Source organism: Astatotilapia calliptera, chromosome 3 (genome assembly GCF_900246225.1).
Source record: "Astatotilapia calliptera chromosome 3, fAstCal1.2, whole genome shotgun sequence".
Classification (NCBI taxonomy): Eukaryota; Metazoa; Chordata; class Actinopteri; order Cichliformes; family Cichlidae; genus Astatotilapia; species Astatotilapia calliptera.
The window spans coordinates 16,348,146-16,361,123 of NC_039304.1; the positions used below are offsets into that span (position 1 = coordinate 16,348,146).

Sequence of the window (12,978 nt, forward strand, 5' to 3'; positions counted from 1 at the left end):
ATATATATATATGATATATATATATATATATATATATATAATATATATAGTATTTTGAATATTTTATTCCTGTTGGCTGTTTTCAGAGATACATTTCTAATATTCAGTTATTTTGTAATTTCCATGTATATGTTAAAAAGATGTAAAATGTTTGAGAAAGAAAGAACGACTGACCAAAAGCTACCTAAAACAAATCGGTCAAAGTGAAATAAAATGCAAATAAGGCTGAAACAATGGTCATGGTAGTTTGTGGTCCTTCACTTCTGACAGCAGGAGCTCACACATAGCAGCTGTCCACACACCTGATAATCAAATGCTGTCAAATGAGAGCAGATAAAAGCTAAATGGGCTGTCTGTTCCTTTTAAAAAGTTTCTTGTTTGCATTTAAACAGATTGGGGCTCTTCAAATACCAGCAAAATGTGTATCTGTTCATTGGTTTTTGTGAGCACTGTAATTGGTTTTGGTGAGTGCTGTGAGGCAGGCAGGGTGAAGGACCCAAATCCAGGACTCAAAGTAAAGTAAAACTCAAAGCTCAGCCTTTATTGCTATAAAAACTCTTCGTAGGAATAAACATTACAAAAACCTCAAATGCAGAACTAAAACCTAAACTGGGAACTGGAACCTAGAAACTAAAAGACTCAAGCCAACCAATGCTCAGGACACGGAGGGAGAATACACAGCACAGAGACATTGTCATTCACTGTCGCACCGTACACGGGCAAAAAAACAGGAGCACCAAAAGTCAAAACAAAAAAAGTCCAAAACAGTGTCCAAACAACCGCAATTTGGGTGGCTGACCCAGAAGGTTGACAGCCAGGAGCCCGGAAAACAGTTCAGGAGTAAGCCCATTGAGCCAACAGTGACAGAGGATCTCAGGAGGCCGACCGCAAAACAGTGGAGGCGACTAGCTGAGACAGACAGCTGGTGTGACCCCTCAGATCCTCCAGCGGAAACAGACGGTGGCATGCAAGCCACTGAGTGCTGGAGCGGGTCACCAGAGCCCCCAGTGGGAAACAGACACAGGGCCAGCAGGTATGGAGGCCCCTGGCTGAGACAAAGCTAGCTGAGGCTACGTGGGAACACCCAGCCAGCTCTGGACACTTAGCCATAGCACTGCAGCGAGACAAAGTTTATTGCAGGCTGGGTGAGCTCGCCTGAGCTCTCTGTGGAAGCTGCTGCAGGACAGCTGAAATGGCCTGGTAGAGCTTTCAGGTGACACAGCTGAAGGAGGCTGAGAGAGTTCAGCTGAGCTCTCAGTCGATGATGGTGGTAGCTGAACCAACTGTACTAGCTCCATATCCTCCAGGCTCCCAGAGGCTGCTGAGGTCTGAAACTCAGCCTCTGGGGAAGCCCTGGAGAGAGTGACAGTCTCCTCCTTCTTGGGACACAGAAATGCTCTTTGTAATTTGTTTCTCTGCTGAGAATGAGCAATTGAAAAATAGCCTTTACATTCACAGTCTTAGAGTTAACATTCCTGGTCATTAGAACTCTGGGCTTGGCAGGAGCAACATTGAAACAGTCAGTAAAGTCCTGTGAATGGGGACTTCTGTCTGTCTCAGACAGAAGAACCAGTTGTTAACGCTTCTGCAGTTATCTTAGCAGTAAAACAATTACCTTTAGTTCACTGAGGATTTACAGACTCAAGGTTAACAGGCTCAGAAACAGATAACTCTACCTCAGAATATACTGACTTAAAATTTACAGATTTAGTGAAAGAATATTGGTTCAGACTCAATGTTAGCTTGTTAGTTTGTGATTTTGCCCCTTGTGCAGTGTAGCAAACGTTCTCCAACTGACTGGCACAAACAGAAATCTCAGGTTTTTCAAAATCAGAAACAAAATCAGATTTCTTGTTCCTTGGGCAGAGAGAAACAGCTTTTAGGTCTTGTGAGGTGAGGTCCTCAGTCACGGTCTTAATTGTTATACATTTTGGAGGGGTAAGGAAAAATTCTGTTCTACTCACCACAGCCGTCTGTTCTGAAGAAGTCCCTGGTGTGGGCTGTGGCGGGCAGGATGAAGGACCCAAATGCAGAACTCAGAAACAGAAAGTAAAACTCAAAGCTCAGCTTTTATTGCTGCAAAAACTCTTTGTAGGAATTAACATTACAAGAACAAACCAAAACCTCAAATGCAGAACTAAAAACTAAACTGGGAACAGGAACCTAGAAACTAAGAAACTCGAGCCAGGCAATGCTCAGGACACAAAGGGAGAACACAGCATGGAGACATTGTGTATGACGCGATAGCAAGCAATGAATGACAAAGGGACTAAAATACACAGCGGAGTGATTTGGGAAGTGGAGACAGGAGGAAAGCACAGGAAAACAATACCAAAATACAAGAAACTCAAAATGCTGGGTCCAAATGACCCAGAACTGTGACAAATGCTACAAGACAGACTTGAGTCCAATGAGAAAAAAGTGCTGTTAAAAATGACTCACCCTTATGGCTCCCAGTGATGTCACCATTTATTTAATTACACGCACTCATCCTGTACTATGTACTGACAAAGAAAGGAGTGCAGTGCTGTTAAAACTTTGATTTAAATTTTATAGGTTTATTCTTTAAAAAGAAGATGCAAAGAACTACAAGGAGATGCCGGCAAAGAGACAGGACATGCTGGAGAGATTATGGCTCTTAGCTGACTGACATTTCAATGACTTAAGGCAAGTAGGTCTGCTGAGTGATGATAAAATAAAACAGGCTTACACAGTGTTTATAGTTTAATTATGAGAAATGCAAATATGAGCCAAACATCACCATTTTAATGAATAAAACAAAAAATAAATAACAAATCAATAAAAATACAACACATAACAATGCATATTTTAAAATAACACAAACTGGTTTTGGCAGCAGTCCCACTGTTCTTGTTGAACTGCTGTGTTTGTGCCTGCATAACTGAGCAGTAGATCACCACAGAGCATCTGTCAGTGCATTAATAACCTAATTATTAAAGTCCCACAGCAAAGTGCAAGAGACCAAGCAGCTCACTGTGGTTTAAAATACAACAGGTCAAAAACCCCAAAAAACTACAGCACCTTTTGTCACACAGCTTTATTTGCTCATCAGCTTCTACCTGAGAGGGCAGTGTTTGCCAGGGCAGCCAGACTGTCACAAGTCTGTGAGGCACACGCTGGAAGACGTCTCAAGATAGACGCAACCTCTGAGCCCTGAGCGAGACCGTCTGCCTCGCAGATTCATCACGAGGCTTCGACTCCTCTCAGACTCGGCCGTCTGGAGTCGAGTCTCACCGAGAAGCGAGTCCCACAGCAGACCTCTGCTGTATATCTGTCAATACACAGGAAACCCATTAGCCCTGTGTGTTTGTGTGCTGCGTGAGAGGGAACAGGAATGTCCCAAACCTCAACAGAGATGTCTGTGTTGGGGTATCTCCTGTAGAAGATGGTTCTCAGGTTGAATTCAGGGTTTCTGCTCTCCTTGAACACCCGCGTCCTGACGTTGTCATTCTCACATCTCACTACAGCGTAAACATCGGGGGCTGCGGAACAAAATCCAGCACGGTGTAAAGAAAGAAAGAAAGAAAACACCAAGGGAGATATGTGCAATAATTAAGAGTCTGCCCAAATATGAGTCTTTCATTTTGCAGTTACCTGTTTGTTTGGGAGGGTTGAGTCCTGACGCCCTGTGTAGATAAACTGTGGTTACCACTGTGGGCTGAGGTAGAAAACAGTGGAGCACAGAGGGAGACGGTAAGTCCTCCCTCAGTTCCCTTCATGGAAAAAAGAAATAACTAAATTAAATGCAGAGGACTGGGAATAGTGAAGGGAAAAAGAGATTTTTTCTGTTAAAGTGGAAAAAATTAAATGTAAGAAATAATATAAAATTTATGATGCTAATAGTGGTTTCATATTGATTTTTATAATTTATCAAAAAAATATGTCTATGTCATATTTACTGTTTGTTTGGTTTTGTTTTTTTTTCTCTGTTCCGCGGAAGGACAAAACCACCAAAATGAAAATTTTTTGAATTATAAATACAAAAATAATTAATAAATAAATAAATATACTTTATGAGTAAATAAATATTAAAACTGTTCCATTACTTAATTTAAAAAATGTCATTTACATTTATTTTTCTGTTACTTCCTAAATCTTTCCTGTATTATTTAATTTTGTATTTATTCACCTGATTATTAACTATTTGATTTTTTATTTTATTTTAGTAATTTTAAAATTTTCATGTAAATTAGTTGAACATCTGTAAAGATCTCCTGAGTAAAAGCAACAATATCTGTTTTTACTGGGATCAATCATCCCACCCTCTCCGTGAATCGCTACCTTATCGTGGTGGAGGGGTTTGTGTGTCCCAGGGATCCCAGGGCTATGTTGTCTGGGGGCTTTTGCCCCCTGGTAGGGTCTCCCATGGCAAATTGGTCCTGGGTGAGGGACCAGACAAAGAGCGATTCAGAAGACCCTTATGAAGAGAACATTAAGGGAACAGTTTACCCTGCCCGGGATAGGGTTACCGGGGCCCCGCCCTGGAGCCAGGCCCGGGGAGGGTGCCCGAGGGCGAGTGGCTGGTGGCTGGGCCTTAGTCCATGGGGCCCAGCCGGGCACAGCCCGAAGAGGAGACATGGGCCCATCCTCCCGCAGGCCCACCACCCACAGGAGGCGCCATAGGGGTTGGGTGCATTGTGTGCCGGGTGGCGGCCAGGAGAGGAGGCCCTGGCGGACTGACCCCCGGCTGCCAAGACTGGCAATAGGGACATGGAATGTCACCTCTCTGGTGGGGAAGAAGCCTGAGTTAGTGCGTGAGGTTGAGAGGTACCGGCTAGATATAGTTGGGCTCACCTCTACGCATGGCTTGAGCTCTGGAACCTGGGGGGGGGGTGCTGGAAGGTGACTCTGTTGTCCTGCTGGGAGACTTCAATGCTCACGTGGGTAATGACAGCGAGACCTGGAGGGGCGTGATTGGGAGGAACGGCCTCCCTGATCTGAACCCGAGCGGTGCTTTGTATTGGACTTCTGTGCTAATCACAGTTTGGCCATAACGAACACCCTGTTCGAACATAAGAGTGTCCATAAGTGCACGTGGCACCAGGACGCTCTAGGCCGTAGGTCAATGATCAATTTTGTATCGTACCAGACCTGCGACCATATGTTCTGGACACTCGGGTAAAGAGAGGGGCTGAGCTGTCAACTGATCACCACCTGGTGGTGAGTTGGATCAGGTGGCGGGGGAGGACGCTGGACAGACCTGGTGCACCTAAACGCGTAGTGAGGGTGTGCATTGAGTCCGAATGGACCATGTTCAGCGTCTCCATTGCCGAAGCTGCTGCATTGAGCTGCGGCCGCAAGGTGGTTGGTGCCTGCCGTGGTGGTAATCCCCGAACCAAATGGTGGACACCAGAGGTGAAGGGAGCCACCAGGCTGAAGAAGGAGTCCTATCGGGCTTGGTTAGCCTGTGGGACTCCGGAGGCAGCCGACAGGTATGGACAGGCCAAGCGGAATGCAGCTCGGGCAGTGGCTGAAGGAAAAACTCGGGTGTGGGAGGAGTTCGGAGAGGCCATGGAAAAAAATTTCGGACTGCCTCGAAGAGATTCTGGCAAACCGTCAGGTGTCTCAGGAGGGAAAGCGGTGCACTACCTGCACTGTGTATAGTGCTGGCGGAGCGCTGCGGACGTCGACTGAGGAAATTGTCAGGCGATGGAAGGAATACTTCGAGGACCTCCTTAATCCCACTGACACGTCTTCTGAGGAGGAAGCAGAGTCTGGGGATGAGGGGAATGACCCGCCAATTTCCGGGGGCGAGGTCACTGAGGCAGTTAAACAACTCCTTGGTGGCAGAGCCCCTGGTGTTGATGAGGTCCGCCCCGAGTTCCTGAAGGCTTTGGACGTTGTTGGGCTGTCCTGGTTGACACGCCTCTACAATGTTGTGTGGAGATCAGGGGCAGTACCCCTGGACTGGCAGACCGGGGTGGTGGTCCCCATCTTTAAGAAGGGGGACCGGAGGGTGTGTTCCAACTACAGGGGGATCACACTCCTCAGCCTCCCTGGGAAAGTCTATGCCAGGGTGCTGGAAAGGAGAGTTCGTCCGCTAGTCGAACCTCGGATACAGGAGGAACAATGCGGTTTTCGTCCTGGTCGCAGAATACTGGACACTGGGCTTTCACTTTGGTGGCCTCAGAATCTCATCTCTGCTTTTAGCGGATGATGTGGTTCTGTTGGCTTCATCGGGTGAGGGCCTCCAGCTCGCACTGGAACGGTTCGCAGCTGAGTGTGAAGCAGCAGGAATGAGGATCAGCACATCCAAATCTGAGGCCATGGTTCTCAGCCGGAAAAGGGTGGAGTGCCCACTCCGGGTCGGGGATAAGTTCCTGCCCCAAGTGGAGGAGTTCAAGTATCTCGGGGTCTTGTTCGCGAGTGATGGGAGAAGGGAGCCGGAGATCGACAGACGGATTGGGGCTGTGGCTGCAGTGATGCGGACGCTGCACCGGTCCGTCGTGGTGAAGAGGGAGCTGAGTGTAAAAGCGAAGCTCTCAATTTACCGGTTGATCTACGTCCCTACCCTCACCTATGGCCAAGAGCTGTGGGTAGTGACCGAAAGAACGAGATCGCGGATACAAGCGGCAGAAATGAGCTTCCTCCGAAGGGTGGCTGGCCTCTCCCTTAGAGATAGGGTGAGTAGAGCCGCATCGAAAGGAGCCAGCTGAGGTGGTTCGGGCATCTGACAAGGATGCCTCCTGGGCGCCTCCTGGGTGAAGTGTTCCGGGCATGTCCCACCAGGAGGAGGCCCCGGGGCAGACCCAGGACACACTGGAGAGATTATATCTCTCGGCTGGCCTGGGAACGCCTTGGTGTTCCCCTGGATAAGCTGGAGGAGGTGGCTGGGGAGAGGGAGGTCTGGGCCTCTCTGCTTAGGCTGCTGCCCCCGTGACCCGGCCTCGGATAAAGCGGATGAAGATGGATGGATGGATCATCCAGTATGTGAAATGCTGAACTTGTAAAAGTGCCACTTGGAGAATAAATTGAAATTTAAACGCAGAATTCAAAACACTGGAAACATAAATTGTGGCAAATATAAAAATAAAACTGTAATAAAAAAAACTTTTTTTGTTTTGAAACCTTTGGGCAGCTTCGGTCCTCCGTACCTTTTCAGTATCTACAAATATCAGAACGTTCAAAGCTATTTCTAACCCTTCTTTCCTGACCAGCATTTCACCTGAGTCTGATACGAGAGTGGGAGAAGAGGCGAAGCAGGAAGCATCCAGTGATGCCCGGCAGGAAGGTGGTGGGCAGCACAACATAACGTCCCAGAGTCAGAGTTCCCCTCAGTGTCACACTCCGGGAATCCATGTAGATGGAGCTGGCCGCCTGCTCCACCACGCACTGCACCCGACTGCAGCGGTTCACCTCCACCTGCAGATGATGAGGAAGGACTGAAATATTTTTTTTATGACTCAAAAAACGTGAGGTTGCTCAGTGGCCCGGCTCACCTTCAACACCTCAAAGCCAATAGGCAGGTTTTCTCCTTTTCCATTTTTCCTCCACATCCTCCTGTCCTCCTGCTGCAGACAGATCAGCACCTCCTCCTCTTTGGCTCGCACCTCAAACATGAACTAATAAGAATGAAAAGTCATTTTTAGCATTCATGTGCTGATGCAAACCCTGGTTTCAATCTTATATTTACCTGTGGATTGTGCAGGAAGGTGTCCCTGTGATTGATACATCCACCACACCGGCTCCTCTTATCCAACTCCACCTTCCATACTCCATTCACCTTCCCACCACCCTTTTCTGCTGTCACTTTGCTCACATCAGGCTTGCTTCTTCCTCTTTTCCTTCCTTCCTGTTGACTCTCACCTAGTCGATCCTCCTTTCTGTTCCCACGCTGCTTGGTCCCTCCAGGCCCATTGCTGCTCTTACTCAGAGTCAGTGTAGAGTTACTCTGGAGCACAGTGGGTGGAGGTGCTCCATGGGTGGGGGGAGGTAGAACCCACTCCCCGTAGCAGCTCACTTCTCTCCAGCGAGATCTCGGCCACAGCAGAGTCCTCTCCACCAGTCTGCACACCACCACGTCTGTAAAGTGTTGACAGAAGTCCTCGAAATCCATCCTGAGGGAAAAGGAAAAGAATAAAAAGTGAGGCAGAAACCAGCTAACCCACATGACTTTTTGTTCTTCAAATAATAAAAATCAGAAGTACCAAAACTCCCCGACATCACGAACAACGAGCCCCATCTTGTCCCTCTCTGCACGACTCAGTTGCTGCCACTGCTCTGACCTGCAGGGGGCACACAAGGACAGAAAGCAGAACACTTGGAAAGGACATAAAAATAAAAGCAGTGTTTCAGCTTCTAGAAACCTTTAGTGATCCAGTTCTCAGACTTCCATGATGTGAACAGCAGATGTCCCTCCACCCCAGTAAAACAAATCCCAAACTATTGTAAAACGTCAGAATCTCTCCAGAATATCATCAGTGGCATTATAAAATGCTGCAAACCACAGCGACACTGTTAAAGTCAGCAAAGACTTTTCCCCCCAGAGCTCCTACAAGATGCTCTCAGCAGTCTGACATGTGGCAGAAGCCAGTGCAAAGACTTCAAAGTCACCTCTCACCTCTGACTCCAGGCACCGGTCCAATCTGTGGTCCCCCACGGGTTCCTCATGCGGACCATAAAGAGTCTGGATGTCCCGCCTCTCTTCAGTACCTTCTCCCCCAACCTCACCTTCCTCACTGCCGTGATCCCGTAGGCGTGTCCTCGCACGAGCCCACACTCCAGCACTGACTCCACGGTCTCCCCCTCTGCAGGCTGAGAAACGTGTAAAATCTTTTTAACCAATCTGTTTAACAGTTTTTAAAATGTTCAAGACTCAGAAGCCCTACCCATATGGAGCAAGTGATGAGTGATTTACATTCATGGACCTTGGTTAAAGTCTGGCAGAGCGCCCTCCTCTGGTCACTGTGAAGTCTTAGAGCCTCACGATCCAGACTGAGCGGCTCTGAAACTCCACCAGTGAAGTCGATCAGGGCCTCTGCAGTGTTCCCTCCCTCCAAGGCCTCGTAGCAGCCGTTAAGTCTAAAAGGCATGAGAGTGATCGATTCACGAACATTACATATTAGGACTGCCATAAGTAGTGGTTGTGGCAGTCAAGATGTAGGTTCAGCAGCCTGCATAAAATTAACAACAGTCCCATCGAATACCAAAACCAGCATTTGGACTTTGCTGCTTATAAATGGAACACACTAGCAAAAAACCTGCATCCCCTGATTTCTCTGATTCTGATTACTCTTGCACATTTTTCTTAATTTGCATGTATAATGTATGATACGTCCTTTTATTATGTAAATCTTTGTCTGTTTTTTTTTTAATTTGTACACAGGTCACAATCGCATTGAGATTACATGTTCAAACATAGGATTTCAAGTCTATCACAGATTTCTCTGTTGTTCAACTGTTTTTATTTTCTGAAAACCTAAATATTAGTTTTCTTATCTGCACTGAGCCCCCACCTATAAATACATGACTAAAACCGGTCACCCCAGCCATACACTTTGCAAGCCTCTAAGCTTTTTGGTGTTTCCTGCATGAAATCATGACAGTCTCCACGGTTTCTTCTTTGTGACACTGATTCTTATTTAGTGGTTTCCCATCTTCCGGTTGGGGTTAGGGAAGAAAGACGGGAAAAAGACACGCTGTGGAAGCAAGCCAAGTCAGAGATTATTAACAACTAATAATTGAACTCAGAGTGGTGTATAGAGGTGTATACTTTAATCCTTAACCATCGTAGTCTTTTACAGAAACAGATATTTTAAAAAATTAAGCTTCAGTATTGAGACAGTATCCAATTACACATTTTAAAGTTCAGATAAACTGAAAATAACCTTAACCATCCATTGTGCGACTAGGTCTAATGCTTTTTGTGCACAACCATTTAGCGTGTAGGTCCACAATTTCTTCTTTTCAGATAAAATTATTTCCTGTTGCTACACAGCCGCGACATACAGTAAAAGCTTCCCACTCCTGTCTTTCATTTTTATTCCTAACACGACAAAATGCAAATCCATGATCCATAACACAGAGTGTGATTGCATTTGAACAGTAAAATACAGAGACGTGTTGGTTTCCACAGAAAACTACACTTTACAGTATTATAAAGTATGATAAATAACATTACACATGATATATTTATTATTTAATTATTCTGTAAATGATACCATTAAAAAAAGTACTTTTTAATTTCATCATGTAATAATAATAATAATAATGGATTCGATTTATATAGCGCTTTTCTAGGCACCCAAAGCGCTTTACAATACCACTATTCATTCACTCTCACATTCATACACTGGTGGTACACTCAATAACCCAAATTTGTGGCTCATCATGTAACAGCACATCTACAGATTCACAGATATATCAGCTGAATACTGACACTGACTGATGCTGGGCGTTTATCGGCAAATAGGATGGCAGTAAATGATGTCAGTGGCTGAGATTTATCTGTAGCGTTGCTAAAAGAGTTTAATGACGACCTGAAATACTTGTGAGAAAAACCTTGCTGACATTTATCATGTGTGTTTTTGCTGGGACAAATATGTACACAGATAAGAAACTAAAAGATAATTTTTCTATTGGAATCACCTCTGGAATAAATTCTTAAACACCAGTGATCTTCTTGATTTCCGAATAAAATTCCTATAAACAGTAGCTGCTGCAGAGGTATAGAAAATGCTCATCAAGGAGAAAACAGTAGTATTTTCAATTGAGAATCTGAAAGGGTTGCATCTTTCAACACAAGATGCACGGCCACATCGCACACTTATCCTGCTGTTTTTTTAAAACGAATTTCCAACATATTTGCTTTGAGAGCAAATTCGTCGTGTGTCCAGTCCCCTCATTTTTTCCAAAAGTTGTTACACGTCATTGTTCGGATTGGCACGGCGACACAGGCAGCAGCAGATCAGGACCAAGGGGCAGCACAAGAAAATAAACCCAACTGAGATGTTAGCGAAAGTGTTTATCCAGAAGGCAAACAGGTAAAGGGTCTTGTTGCAGTAGGAGCTCACATCTGTTGTGTTTTTGTCATAGTTGGGCTGATAAATAGAGTAGATCCATACATCACCTATGAAAAAAAAAAAAAAAATTTAAGAATTAATAATAATTGCTCGAGGCCTGACAGCTGACAGGATGCGCACAGCAGCACTCGAAGACTCACTGAGTTTAGACAATTATTTTAATTATCTATTATTTAAATTCATGTTACATGTACTTCTCAGGGGTTTAATATGTAGTAATCCATTAAAACAGCCATATATTCCCACCTAGTGGCTCATGCATGTCACAACATGTATTAATTCTCATCCAGTATACCTTAATGCTTATGGGCATGGTTGTTCAAAAGGTATGATGTGGATTAAAATGATCTGGAGCCTGATAATGATAAGTGGATTTAATGGATGGATTCAAGTTTGATAATAAAAAGCTATTTTGGGAAATATTTAATTAGCAGGAATTTTACTATTTTATCCACAACCAGGTTTACCTCTCCTACTTTATCATGACTCAGATGCACTGTACTGCATGACCTAAATAACTGCACAACTACAAAAGCCACAATTTAAACAGATACAGTCAGCTACTGCTGTTGCTGTTAGCTAGCAAAAGAGATGTGACCAAAATAAGGAGATTCAAAATATCAGGTGACACATTTTCTGCACTTTTTGGCACTAACAGAAAGCAACAAACACTGAGAGCATCCATCCATTCACTTCTGCTTATCCTTTTCAGGGTCGTGGGGGGCGCTGGAGCCTATCCCAGCTGTTTTAGCGCGAGAGGCAGGGTACACCCTGGACAGGTCGCCAGTCTGTCGTAGGGCTAACACAAAGGCTATGTCTACACTAGCCCGGATAGATTTGAAAACGGCTTTTTCGTCTGGAAAAACTCTGCGTCCACACTATCATTTTCAGTTGTTTTAGCAGAGTTGTGCGTCCAAATTGAAATGGCCGAAAACGCTTACGTTCCAGTGTCGAGGAAAAGCACCAAGTTTTTTAAATGGACTAACAATGAGGTGGAGTTTTGCTGCACAAAAGTACAAAGTTGCAAAAGCGAGTGAGAATTAAAGAATTTGAAGAAAAACTATCTGAAGCATATACAAACTGATATTAAGCTTTAATAGGGCTGTCAAAATTGAGCACAAACAATACAACTGCTGTATAATGTCCTCCACTATCTTTGTTCAGTTGGTCACATGACTACATCATATGACTAACATGTGTCATCTTCTTTGATGGTGGTGACTTTTTAACTCACCAGCGATAGACCAGCAGAAGACAAAGAACATTGCCAGTAAGTTCCAGGCTTTGTAGATTGTGCTCAGAGGGTTGGAGGTGCCTTCTTCTGGCTCTTTGGCACAGGGAAAGCAGGAGAGCAACACGAACAACAGGCTTGAGAGTCCTAACACTATCAGATAGATGGGGATGTAGTGCTGGCGCGGACACTCATGAAGGTATATTGTCCCTGGTGGACACAAGGAGGATGACTCAAAAAGTACAATCAGAGCTGCCTGGAAAACTTCAACACCTCTGAACACTCATTCAAGTAAGTAAGTATGGAGCTCACCAATTGCAATCTGAGCAATGGGCATGATGCAAAATATCGCGCTAAAGATCGCTGCAAGAAAAATCAAATACTGAACTCATTTTCTTCAAATGATATTTACAGAAATAAAACTATGACACCAGGGTTCATGATGTTAAAATCGCTAGATTTTACCTAGAGCGGTTGCTGGGGGTTTTGGACGGTTCCGGATGCGTCCCAGAAGGTTACTGCTCTCCATTTTTCTCACCTGCAGAAGAAGATAAAGAATTGAGTTGGAAGTCCAACTGAAGGTGTGCAAAGCAATCTTGAGCAGCCAGTAGAGGCTGGAATTGCCCACCCCTGCTGTAGGCAGTCCAGACCTAAGTTTTGTGGCAAGCAAGTTATCACAACATTTCCATGAACCAACAAAGGAAC

General features: G+C 45.0%; 1 protein-coding gene across 2 annotated transcripts; it reads right to left on the bottom strand.

The window, feature by feature from the left end:
- Nucleotides 1–3,032: 3,032 nt before the first annotated feature.
- LOC113012384 (calpain-5-like) lies at nucleotides 3,033–9,293 on the bottom strand. Of its 2 annotated transcripts, none has more exons than XM_026152550.1 (9): nucleotides 8,889–9,293; nucleotides 8,582–8,775; nucleotides 8,169–8,246; nucleotides 7,655–8,078; nucleotides 7,461–7,583; nucleotides 7,187–7,383; nucleotides 3,616–3,734; nucleotides 3,367–3,503; nucleotides 3,033–3,292 (listed from the first exon to the last, which is right to left on the bottom strand). In XM_026152550.1, exons 1-9 carry the CDS (start codon nucleotides 9,093–9,095, stop codon nucleotides 3,116–3,118), a joined length of 1,656 nt encoding a protein of 551 aa, XP_026008335.1. In that variant the 5' UTR covers nucleotides 9,096–9,293; the 3' UTR covers nucleotides 3,033–3,115. The 2 variants fall into 2 exon arrangements, with proteins under 2 accessions (XP_026008335.1, XP_026008327.1); XM_026152542.1 differs by having other exon boundaries at nucleotides 8,850–9,293.
- Between the last annotated feature and the right edge of the window lie 3,685 nt (nucleotides 9,294–12,978).

What these genes read in the sequence shown, in the direction of transcription:
- LOC113012384 (XM_026152542.1), bottom strand. Translation starts at nt 9,095, where the DNA reads ATGGCAGTCCTAATATGTAATGTTCGTGAATCGATCACTCTCATGCCT. An exon ending in TCATCACTTGCTCCATATGG is followed by an intron (nt 8,776 to 8,849) that starts GTAGGGCTTCTG and finishes CACGTTTCTCAG; the next exon opens with CCTGCAGAGGGGGAGACCGT. An exon ending in CACTCTCGTATCAGACTCAG is followed by an intron (nt 3,735 to 7,186) that starts GTGAAATGCTGG and finishes TTTTCCATGAAG; the next exon opens with GGAACTGAGGGAGGACTTAC.